This window comes from Urocitellus parryii, chromosome 9 (genome assembly GCF_045843805.1).
Source record: "Urocitellus parryii isolate mUroPar1 chromosome 9, mUroPar1.hap1, whole genome shotgun sequence".
Classification (NCBI taxonomy): domain Eukaryota; kingdom Metazoa; phylum Chordata; class Mammalia; order Rodentia; family Sciuridae; genus Urocitellus; species Urocitellus parryii.
Window position 1 is genome coordinate 44,690,364 of NC_135539.1, and position 11,357 is coordinate 44,701,720.

At 34.8% G+C, this 11,357-nt stretch overlaps 1 protein-coding gene across 5 annotated transcripts in view; it reads left to right on the forward strand.

The window, feature by feature from the left end:
- LOC144256943 (transport and Golgi organization protein 1 homolog) overlaps positions 1 to 10,045 on the forward strand; it is an 88,195-nt gene extending 78,150 nt beyond the window's left edge. For 4 of the 5 annotated variants that reach the window (XM_077802840.1, XM_077802844.1, XM_077802841.1 and 1 more), the window contains 10 exons: positions 3,557 to 3,658; positions 4,513 to 4,573; positions 4,689 to 4,724; positions 4,801 to 4,868; positions 4,988 to 5,088; positions 5,270 to 5,407; positions 6,376 to 6,452; positions 6,578 to 6,649; positions 8,055 to 8,205; positions 9,212 to 10,045. In XM_077802840.1, coding sequence (XP_077658966.1) covers positions 3,557 to 3,658; positions 4,513 to 4,573; positions 4,689 to 4,724; positions 4,801 to 4,868; positions 4,988 to 5,088; positions 5,270 to 5,407; positions 6,376 to 6,452; positions 6,578 to 6,649; positions 8,055 to 8,205; positions 9,212 to 9,531 — 1,126 coding nt within the window. In that variant the 3' untranslated portion in view covers positions 9,532 to 10,045. The remainder of the gene's footprint in view (positions 1 to 3,556; positions 3,659 to 4,512; positions 4,574 to 4,688; positions 4,725 to 4,800; positions 4,869 to 4,987; positions 5,089 to 5,269; positions 5,408 to 6,375; positions 6,453 to 6,577; positions 6,650 to 8,054; positions 8,206 to 9,211) is intronic. The other variant, XM_077802845.1, reaches the window with a different exon arrangement.
- The last annotated feature ends 1,312 nt before the right edge of the window (positions 10,046 to 11,357 follow it).

Consider the following 11,357-nt stretch of genomic DNA (forward strand, 5'->3'; position numbering starts at 1 on the left):
CCTTGTATCTTTTTTTTTTTTTTTTTTAAAGAGAGAGTGAGAGAGAGAGAGAATTTTTAATATTTATTTTTTAGTTCTCGGCGGACACAACATCTTTGTTGGTATGTGGTGCTGAGGATCGAACCCGGGCCGCACGCATGCCAGGCGAGCGCGCTACCGCTGAGCCACATCTCCAGCCCCCCTTGTATCTTTTTAATAGTTTAAATATTTTTAATTATTTTCCTCATCCCCTGTATAAGCTTGATGTAATCCTAAATTATAATGGAATTATAATTATAATTATAATTTTATTCATCTTCTCATAATTTAAAGGCCATGGTATATATTCTGGATTTAATAAAAACCTGACATAGATTAATAGGTTTATTATTTTTTTATGGGCTTTAAGTAGCTCCTGAATCAGATAACTGTTGTGGCATTGTATGTTAGTACTTCATATACTGTGAACTCCACAAAACATTCATTCAATTTATACACATATTTAAAGTTTCTGTAGTTCTGCATTCTACACTGTTGGTTTCTTATTTGAAATTATTTTCATTCTATTTGAACATTGTCCTTTAATGATAGATTTGATTAGTGTATCAAAGTAGTACAAGGATAAATAGAGAATAGTATTTTATCCACTAAATATTGCTACCTTTATAATCTGTATTAGGTTGACATGAACTTCATGATTAGAGTTAAAACCAGTTTCCATTTTTTAAAGGTTCTTTCTTTTGGCTACTGAATTTTGACTGTTAGTTAGTTTTAGCAATTTAAAAATATCCAATTAATTACCATCTGTTTTAAATTTTTTCTTTAAGGAATCCATTATCATTGTTGTTTGGTCTTATCCCTCCCCTAGTTCCTGTAGTCATTTCTCTGTTTTTTTAACAGTTGTATTGGGAAGTGCCTAGGTGTAGTTTTCCCCACCCCACCCACTTTTTCTCTTGCAGTTATGTTGCTTGGGACCATTAAACATTTCTTGAATTTTCGAGTCTTTTTCTAAATGTTGATTTTACCTCATTCTCTCTTCTGATTATAATAATGCATATTAGAATTTGATTTCCCATGCCTCCTACATTCTGGATTTACTTCTTCTGGATATTTTCTTCTGACCTATCTTAAAAGTGCTAGGATTTATTTTACTTCCCAAATCTGCTGCTAAAATCATTCATTGAGTTTAGGATTTTAAAAAGTTCAGGGTTTAAAATATTATTTTAGTTGTAGAGGGACATAATATTTTATTTTATTTTTTATAGGATTTTTTAAGAGAGAAAGAGAGAATTTTAATATTTATTTTTTAGTTTTTGGTGGACACAACATCTTTGTTTGTATGTGGTACTGAGGATTGAACCCGGGCTGCACGCATGCCAGGCGAGCGCACTACCGCTTGAGCCACATCCCCAGCCCAACACAATATTTTATTTATTTTATGTGGTGTTGAGGACTGATCCCAGTGCCCCACACATGTGGGGCACGTGCTTCACCACTGAGCCACAACCCCAGTCCTATTTCAGTACTACAGCTCAAACCCAGGACATTGAGCCATGTGCTCTACTATTGAGCTACCTCCCCAGACTCCTTGCTCTTTCTCATAAGGGACTAGTGTCTTACTGCTTTCCAAGCTATCTTTAATCTCATCATTCTGCCTCTGCCTCCTGAGTATCTTCGACTGTAGGTAGGTCACCACACCCAACCTTTTCTTGGTTTTATAGTTTCTAATCCTTTGACAAAATTCATAATCTTTTTTTTTCCTCTTTTGTGGTGGTGGGTTTGAACTCAGAGTCTTGTGCATGCAAGGCAGCACTCTACCAACTAAGCTATATTCCCAGCCCTGAAATTCATAATCTTGACTTTACTTTTTTGACTGTATAAAGCACAGTGATTTTAAAACATGTGCAGATAACCCCATTAGGTGGTTTCCTTTTCTGTGGTATTTTTTCTCACAGAATTTTGTCTTATGGAGTGCCTGGTCAGTTTTGATTGGCTAACATTGTTGTGATAATTATAGATGAAATTTGAGGACTAAGATGAAGTTATCTTCTTATAGAAAAGTGTTGAGGTTACTTGAGTAAGATTGTCACTTTAAACTTAGTCAGCAATTAAGATAATTCAAAAATGACTTGTCTTTTCAATGTTTCAGTATTATTCCTTTTGGATTTTTTGCCTGTTCATCACTTAAGTGTGCAGTATTTTCTAATCTAAACTCAAAGGCTAGGGCTTTTATTAAGGGTCCCTTTATTTGTAGCCCCAAACACTTCTTTTTTTCCTCTAAGCCCAAGAATTGGATGAAGGCTTAGTTCAGACTCATTATATCTTTGTGTTATCTTCAATATGTGGGTAAACCTAGGAGAAAAGTACCTTAAAGTGCCAACCTTACTTGTAATTCTGAGATTCCTTTTTCTAATGGATCTTGGCCACATCCATATATCTCCACTGCCTTTTTAGCTTGGATCCCTTCAAACACAATTTTATATTCTTATAAAGATATTTTGATTTTTCTTAGTGCTCCTCAGACTAACTCTTTGATAATTGGAAACAAAATTCTCTCTGTCCTTCAAGATTTAGTTTTCTCCATATTCCTTCTTAAGCCAGTGGGGAAAATTATTATATTCCTTTAGGCATCATTTATACCTGAAACAGTGAACTCTTTTATTCTTTAGCATCTTACAAGGTAACTAGTATATTATAGCCACTCATAAAATACTTGCTGAAGAATTAAATGAGAAGCTATATAAGAATATATAATCCCCTTTTTCTATTTGGTATCAATAATCCTTTTTTACTATAGTTCTTCTGATTTATGGAAAATTAAGTTTCAAGTTAATTATCTTTTGAATTGGAACTATGGCTAAAGAGGGTAGTACAAGGATAGCAGAAAATAGTATTTTTTAAATCATTAAATGTGTCTACCTTTGTCTCAGTAGATGAACATCTTGAGTTTCATGATCAGAGTTAAAACTTGTCAGTAGATAATACTCTGATTGTGGGTCAGTTTGGCTTCTTTTTCTGGTTGACAGACATTATCAAAACTCAGATTGGTCTTTTTGCTTAATTACAATTCTTTTGAAATAGATATCTAAAGTGTGAAAAATGTTCTGTGGTAAATTGCATAGCTAAAAGACATATTCTAGAAGATTTTTTCTTTGACTGACTATATCTTTATTATGGTACCAGTCTTGGATTGAGAAGAGTTCCCCCATGACAAAGATATACTTAGTGTCCTACCCATGGCAGAAACGAGAAAAGAATTATCCCCTGCTTTATCCTAATATGTTTAATTATGTTAGGTTGATCAGTCCTGATCTTCCACATTGAAGTAAAGTGAGTTTTTATTATCTTACACACAGGAGACTTGCCCTTGGGGCACATATTGTTTTCACATTTATTTTATTTACTGGTAAGTAGAGAATTAAGAGGAGAAGTTAGAAAATGTAAGTGATTTGCCAGAGTTTGATTTACGAAATTGCAGGTTTGAATTTCTATTTTATGTGCCTAAGCATTTTATAGAATTGTGGGAAGTGATATTCACAAAGAGAAACTTTGGATTTGATAACTGGCTTTATTTTAGGAAACTAAGCCAAGAAGAATATGAGAGACTAGAAAAAGAGCAGCGGCTGTCAGATGCAGATGAAAAGGTGGTTTCCTCTGTACAGGAAGTTAAAAATTACAAGTGAGTTCAGTTTCTAAAGGAGGGTGTCAATGTCTAATGAACTAGTGTTAGCTTTCTTTTTAATCTTTTTTTACATTATGTAGATAGAAGAAAATAGCATGTAAGTATAAATAACGAGAGGATATGAATAAATTCAATTCACACAGGAGAAAAAATAAATTTCAACTTAACAAATGAAAAATGTTAACAAAAATTTACTTATACCTAATGGGCAAGACCATAGGGAACTTGGTCAATGCAACAAGTTCTGGGGGATTTGTATGTTGTAGTAATTCTTTAAGAAATCAGTTTGCTGTGTGATTTATCAAGACCCACAAAAATGTGGCATTTGCTAGACCTTGGAAATCTTCTATGGATATAATTTGAAAAAAAGAAAAAAAGTTTTAAGGAGGAAGATATTTCTAGCAGAATTACTTGAGAACACACTGATGAACAGTTAAGGAAATTATAATTTATCATTCAGAATCTCTAGCAATTAAATGATAAAGAAGTTATTAGTATTAGGTTTTTATCTATTTATTTATTTATTTATTTATTTTTGGTGCTTTACTACTAAGCTACATCCTTAGACATTTTTTTTTACTTTGAGACAGGGTCTCAGTTGCATAGGTTCCAACTTAATTGCTGAGACTGACCTCGAACTTATGATCCTCCTGCCTCAGCTTCCCAATCATTGGGATTACTGGCATGTGGCATTGCACCTGGCCTGTAGTATTAGTTTTGATCACACTGGATTCATATAACTATAGAAATGTTTTTCTTATGTATGATAAAGTCTTTAAAAGTACAGTTGATGGAATAAAGGGAAAATGGTCAGAATGTTTCAAATGTTATTCAATTGTTGTAATTCTTAGGCGGAGAATTGAAGAGATGGAAGAAGAATTACAGAAAACGGAGCGCTCATTTAAAAACCAGGTAGTAATTAATATTGTCCTGTAGTTGCAGAATTCTTTGATATCTAATACAGACAATTATAGGCTATTATAATGAGTCCCTAAAAACATATTTTTTAATGTGTTGTCTTTTTCAGATTGCTATGCATGAGAAGAAAGCTCATGATAATTGGGTAAGATTTTTTCCCCCTTTTCTTTATTTTGTGCATAGCCTACCGCAACTGAATTTGAATATTTTCTCTTTAAAAGCTCAAAGCTCGTTCTGCAGAAAGAGCTGTAGCTGAAGAGAAAAGGGAAGCTGCTAATTTGAGACAGAAGTATGTGATTTTGATATCTTACTATATGTTTTATAGTGTTTTAAGGTTATGCTAGACATTATCTATGAAGGAATAGATTGCTGTTTCATAATTCAGCCCATTCTTTCTCAATATTCAAGACTATTGGAAATGACCCAAAAGATGGCAGTGCGGCAAGATGAACCCGTGATTGTAAAACCTATGCCGGGAAGACCAAATTTACAAAATCCTCCTCGGAGAGGTAGGGGGCACTTTGTAAAAGGAGCTATTTTATTTCTTGGTGCAGAATGTATGTAAATTACTTTTTACTTCTGTGTGTAATGGTTATGAAATAATCTGAATGATTTGCTAAAGCGGGAGGCGAGGGTTGGTGTCAGTGAGAAAGCTGCCTTAAAGTAGTAACATGGCATTGTTGTCTTTAGGTCCACTGAGCCATAATGGCTCTTTTGGTCCATCCCCTGTGAGTGGTGGAGAATGTTCCCCTCCAGTGACAGCAGAGCCAGCTGAGAGACCTCCTTCTGCTACTCTTAATCAAAAAGATATGCCTAGAAACGGATTTGGTGAGCATTCACATGTTGCTTTATAGTAAACTACTTCAAGGTTTTGGGTTTTTTTTTCCCTTTTGAATATTCTAATGAAAACATAGAATTTGGGCCTGTACAATATATAGAAGATAATTTCTTACTTTATCTTAGTGAATGTTTTCTGTAAAATCTGTTCTAGAAAACATTTTTTTTTTCCTGGAGGTCCCTGTATTGTTTTTTTCTTTTAAATTTTACACTGTGAAGTGTAAACCTTTATCTTTAAATTAAATCTCTATGGTGTTCCTTTCCCAAATATTATAAAAGTAGCCTTAAACTTTATGTAGCATACATATTTCCAACATGAAATACTGAGTCTTATTTCCAATTCTAAATAGGACTGTAGTCTTGGTAAGATTGGAAGTCAGGTTATACAGACTAAAGAAAAGCCAGCCTACACATACTTCATGTCTATAGCTTAAAGTTTAGGACCAGTACTTATTAATCTGCTGTTCTATCAACCCAAGGCAGTTCTTTATTTTACTTAAGTCTCTTCATAAATTGTGATTTACATATTGGGCAACCCATTTTTTAAAAAAAAATATTTTTAATTGTAGATGGACATGATATCTTTCTTTATTTTTTAAATGTGTGCTGAGAATCAAACCCAGTGCCTCACACATGCTAGGCAAACACTCTACAACTGAGCTATGACCCCAACCCCTGGGCAACCCATTTTTCATGTTGCTTTCTAGTTATTGTTGAATCCTGACCTGTCCACCAGTGATTTATTTCTTCTGAAAAATACATACAAGGGCTCTGGTCTTTCTTTCCCAAGGGTCAATGGATGGAGCTTTACCTCGTACTGGTCTTCTGAGGCATCTGGGAAACCCGTTGCCTCTGGTAAAGGGACCAAGTAACTTCAAAGAATCTGTAATTGTGGATGGATGATTTTTATTCTTTTCATGTTAGGATTAAGTCTGAATCCATTCTTTGATCTCTAACAGACCCAGGATGTGGTCCAGCTCACATGAACAGCAGCTCCAGAAGTTCTTCTCCAGCTAAGGTGACGAATGAGGGCGAGGTAAGTTCTGTAGTTACTGTGAATCATGTGGTCATGCAGGAACATGTAGCTTTCCTACAGTACTTGCTCTTTGCTTTATCCTTCTTTGTGTTCTATTTGTACTATCCCATTTGTTTCTTAAAAAGCAAACTGTTCCCCAAGAACCTGAGACCCCCTCAGTCTCCACAATTACTTCTTTGACTGAGCATCCAGTAGGAGTAAGTATTTAGAGGTTGAGACCTGAATTGGGTTTTATTCTGTGCATTTCTGGGAAGGATATTCAGAGCATGACACTAACTTGTTTGCTTTAAACTGCATGCAATATTGAGCTTACTTTTCTCATTAACTTGGGAATGTTGCTTAAGTGTGTACAACTATAATGAACTATAGAATGTGAAAAGTTATCACTCTAACTTTATATGGTATTTTGTGTTGAATGTTCTAAGGCAAAGTAAATTCATTATAAATTACATAATTCATCATTTTTATTTTTGTTTGGAAGAATGTTATTTAAGAATTCCTTCATTTGTGCAAACCCTATTTTGAGTGATTTGAATTAGATTGGTATCAGATTTTCTGAAAGTGAAATACTGTTTCAGTGAAACAATGATCATCTGAAATGACCTCTTGAGCCAGTCCCAAGAAATGGTCTCATTTGTTCACATAAGTGTATTCTCTTGTAACTGTGTTGCTATTATATCCGGTAGGTCTTCTGCAGCTCTATAATAAAATAAATTTTTAATTGTTTAGTTTCAAACCCACTACTCATAGGAAATGATAAATCAATATCTCAAATGGTGTACAGTAAAGGAAAGTAAATATTAAAGCCTTGTCTTCCTAATTTGTGTATATAGCACTGTGATGGAAAATACTTCTCAAGTTACAGTGTATATATATTCCAGGAATATACATCTCTAGAGAAATCTAAGGGCACCTTAGATAAGACCCCAAATCCCTTTGTAGTAGAAGATTTAAAAGAGAGCAAAGACCCATTGTTAGAGAGGAGTAGAGGTGGGAAAAGCATGGCTTGGAGGCAAACCTGGGATTGAGTTCCTTTAATATGCAGTGTGGCCTTCAACAAATTATGATATTCCGTTTGCTTTTGTTCCCTCTTATTTAAAATAAGACAGTCTACTTAAAGATCTCAGAGGTTGAATAATATATGAAAGACTTACTGAAGATACTCTGAATAGTAGCTATTATTACATGGGTAGAGAATGGATTTTTCATTTTATTCTGTTCATTCTTAATATGGAAGTAATGAGCTATTGTGATGAAAGGGAAGTGATGGGGAGGGGGGGACTCCCTTTGAAATAGATTGTAGTGAATACAGCATGACATACTGGTCAGAAATCACCTCTGTTAATAACCTCTGCCAGTCCTCTTGCCTTTCCCTTTCCTGTGCAGATATAATCAGTAACAAACTGCTCCCTCTTGTGGCATCCTTCCAACTTCTGTAAGCTGTCGGTGGGAATACACAGGAGGGGTGGGTAGTTTTGTTGCACTGATGGTGTTCTCTGGACAGGTGCCTGTTTTGGGTTTTAGCTTTTATCGGTGTTGGTACTTTGTCTTAATACATAGGAATTTTAAAACTTTTAACTGCTTTCAAATCTTAAATTGCAGGTTCATATGGCTATGAAAGGGCCCCCTCCTTTCTCAGGGGTACCCTTCATGGGACCCCCGATGGGACGGCCTCCACCACCTCCCATTTGGTATGGACCGCCACGTCAGCTTGGTGGGCCTTTTGGGCCTCGGCCAATTCCTCCACCGTTTGGTATGATGATCTGAACAGTAGTGATTGACTTATAAATCACATTCATCTTTCATTTCTATTGCTTGCTAAAACAGTTGGTTGCTATCTCAGGTCTTAACAATGAAAGGATAAAGCTGAGTACATTTTAACTTTTCCTCCAGTTTTCTGGGACATATGGGACACTACATAATCTTATACTGAGATAGGCAATAGCTATCTCTCATAGACAAGGATAAGGGGCTATATACAGAAAAGCCAGAAATATTACTTCTGCAGATGTTTGTTGAAAATCTGTTGATATGCACTGCAATAGATGGAAAGGTGGATGAGACACATGCCATAACTTAAAATTTTGTCACAGATATGAAAATCCTATAACATAAAGTTTGTAATCACCCATAATGGAAGCATAAGCAGTAGGTTATAGAATATAGAAAAGTCAAACCCTCCTTACCTTGAGAAAAGTCAGAGGGAAGTGTTAAAGAGGAAGATTTAACAGTGACCTAATAAATATTGCTGATTTAATTAGGTGGCTTTGGAAGGCCTTTTTCAGGAGGGCATGCACCTTGATTCTGATGGCATGTGTAAAGTCCATGCTGAAATACTTCATGAATTTTTAATGGATACAGTAATTATAGTGGAATTTCCTTTTATCAATATTTCTTTGATGTAGTAAAGTTCTTATTTCATGATCTATCATCTTGTCATGGTAATATAGTACTTCCAAATATAAATGGAGCTCTTGTGAGATAGAAATAATTCTGCAATTATATAGTAGGGAAAGAAAAAAGACAAGCCTGGAGCTAGGTAGAGCCATGTTTAAATCCTTAATATGTTGCTTCATGGCTGGTTGGTCAAAGGCTATAACTAAACTTGTTCCATCTCAGTTTGCCTCATCTGGCAAGTCAGGATGTTCACCAGTTGATGTTCTAGGCTTGGGAGAAATTAAAGACTATATTAACATACTTGAAATCACCCTAGTTCAGAAATTTCTGGGTATTTACATAACTTCCTTTTTATTTTCCAGGTCCTGGTATGCGTCCACCAATAGGCTTCAGAGAATATGCACCAGGTGTTCCACCTGGAAAATGGGATTTGCCTTTTGACCCTCGTGATTTTTTTCCAGGACCCGCACCAGCACCATTTAGACCTTTAGGCTCATTTGGCCCAAGAGAGTACTTCATTCCTGGTGCCCCATTACCACCTCCAACTCATGGTCCCCAAGACTATGGGCCACCACCTGCTGCAAAAGACTTAATGCCTTCAGGCTTTAAAGATGAACCTCCACCTACACCTAATTCTCAGATTAGTGAGGGCTGTTCACAGGCCTTAAAACAGGGCCCATAAAATTAACCTTTGACACTTAGTCAGAAAATGGACTATAAACTATTCATCAAGTTAAAGGATTATTGGCTTCAAAATATAAAAGTTTATTTTAAATGGTTTATGTTTTTAGAATGAAGCTGCCTTGGTGCAGTATACATTTTGAGCCAAAATATTTTCCCCCTAAATATCCCCCACTTAAGCTAGAGTATCCTTCCAATTTTAAAATGTGCAATAAGGAATACATTTGTTTTAGTTAATGTAGCATATACAATTGCTAAATGATTTAGAATGTCATAATTATGGACATTTCCTGTGGAAATGCTTTAAGAACATGTATTTCCATTATCCTATTTTTAGTGTATTCCAGTTGATAACAGAGAAATGGTGTTTTATAAGCTTGATTTTTTTTCTCTTTCAATATCTGGTCGCAGAGACTGTTACACTAAAAATTTTTACTCAAAGATCATAAACTTCATTTTCCTTCTTGCTGAAGTTCTTTGTTGTAATAGTTCATAAAAAATGTTTATTAATATTTCCCAAGTGTCTGTTGATTCATTGGATCGTCATGAGACTTTGTGCCATTGGGGAAGCATGTCAACTCACTCTCAGAACTGAAGATGGTGACTTGTCAGCATATTCCCTGTTGCTCACTGTTAAGGAGGCTGGACCTTGGTCAACTGTGGACTTCTACAAAGGATTTCTTTTACTTGTGAGAAGTCTTGTGGCTCTATTTTTGTAGCACATTCATGTACTTTTTTCTAACCACTGTCCATGTGAGAATGGTTTTCTGAGAATGAGTTTACATTGGTAGCAAGAGTTGTTTGACCTGGAGTTCTACTGCTTTTGCCATTATTGCATTATAACAGTAAAATATAAGGTGGTATGTTGTGTCTATAAAAAATTAGGAAATTTCTTTTTAAAAATGTACACAACACACTCTTCTCTTTCCCATACCTTGCCACTGATTTTCAAGGAATATGATAAAAAAAATTAGAAAAGTATAATCCTCTAAGAATGAATGAAACTCTAAGGCTTATAATGTCTTTAATCAGCAACTATGGGCTGAATTAAATTCTTTTTTTTGATAGATACTCAAATATATTTTATTTAAAAATCAATTAAAGCAAGTCCTGAATCTGTAACTACTGTCTTTAAAACAATGTTTCTAAGAACTAGCTCTCCAGAACTGTAATTTTAATTACGGCAATTTTAACAGTACATTTTAAAGAGGTTTAAGATTTAAATAAAATTATAAAAGCCTGGTACTTTTGCTTACTGCTAGACCAGATTCTTCCATTCTTTTAAATTCTAGAAAGTAATAGGATTGTTGAAACCTAGAACATAACATACCATTGTTCTTTTTATGTCCCCTAAGTATTCTCAAAATAGGGGCAAAAGCTTCAGTGTGAAACAAAATCTCTAAACTACTGAAGATAACTCAGAATCAAAAAGAATTTGAGTCCTTTAGGAAGAATTCAATCTACATAACCTCCATTTAATATTAGAAGCAGCAGCTGTGTGTAAGAGGAAAACCATATAATAGCTTATGCCATTTTTAACCATGTAAAATAAAATTTAAGTCACAAACACATTTTGAATGTATCTTTCAACCTCTACAGGACACAAGGCAATGCTGAAGTTACTATAACTCCTAATTTTAAAATAGCATTTAAATAAAGGTGATGATGTCAGCTAGGAAGATAGATTTTCAAGGAAAGGCAGATTTATTATTTTATTCAAAGCAACAGTAGTTTTCCCTCTAAAGCCTTTTTTTGTATTTATTCTATTAGTAAGTTATAATGCGTTCTATGTAGTTTATCTGAGCAGTTCTGAACCCACCCATAGTT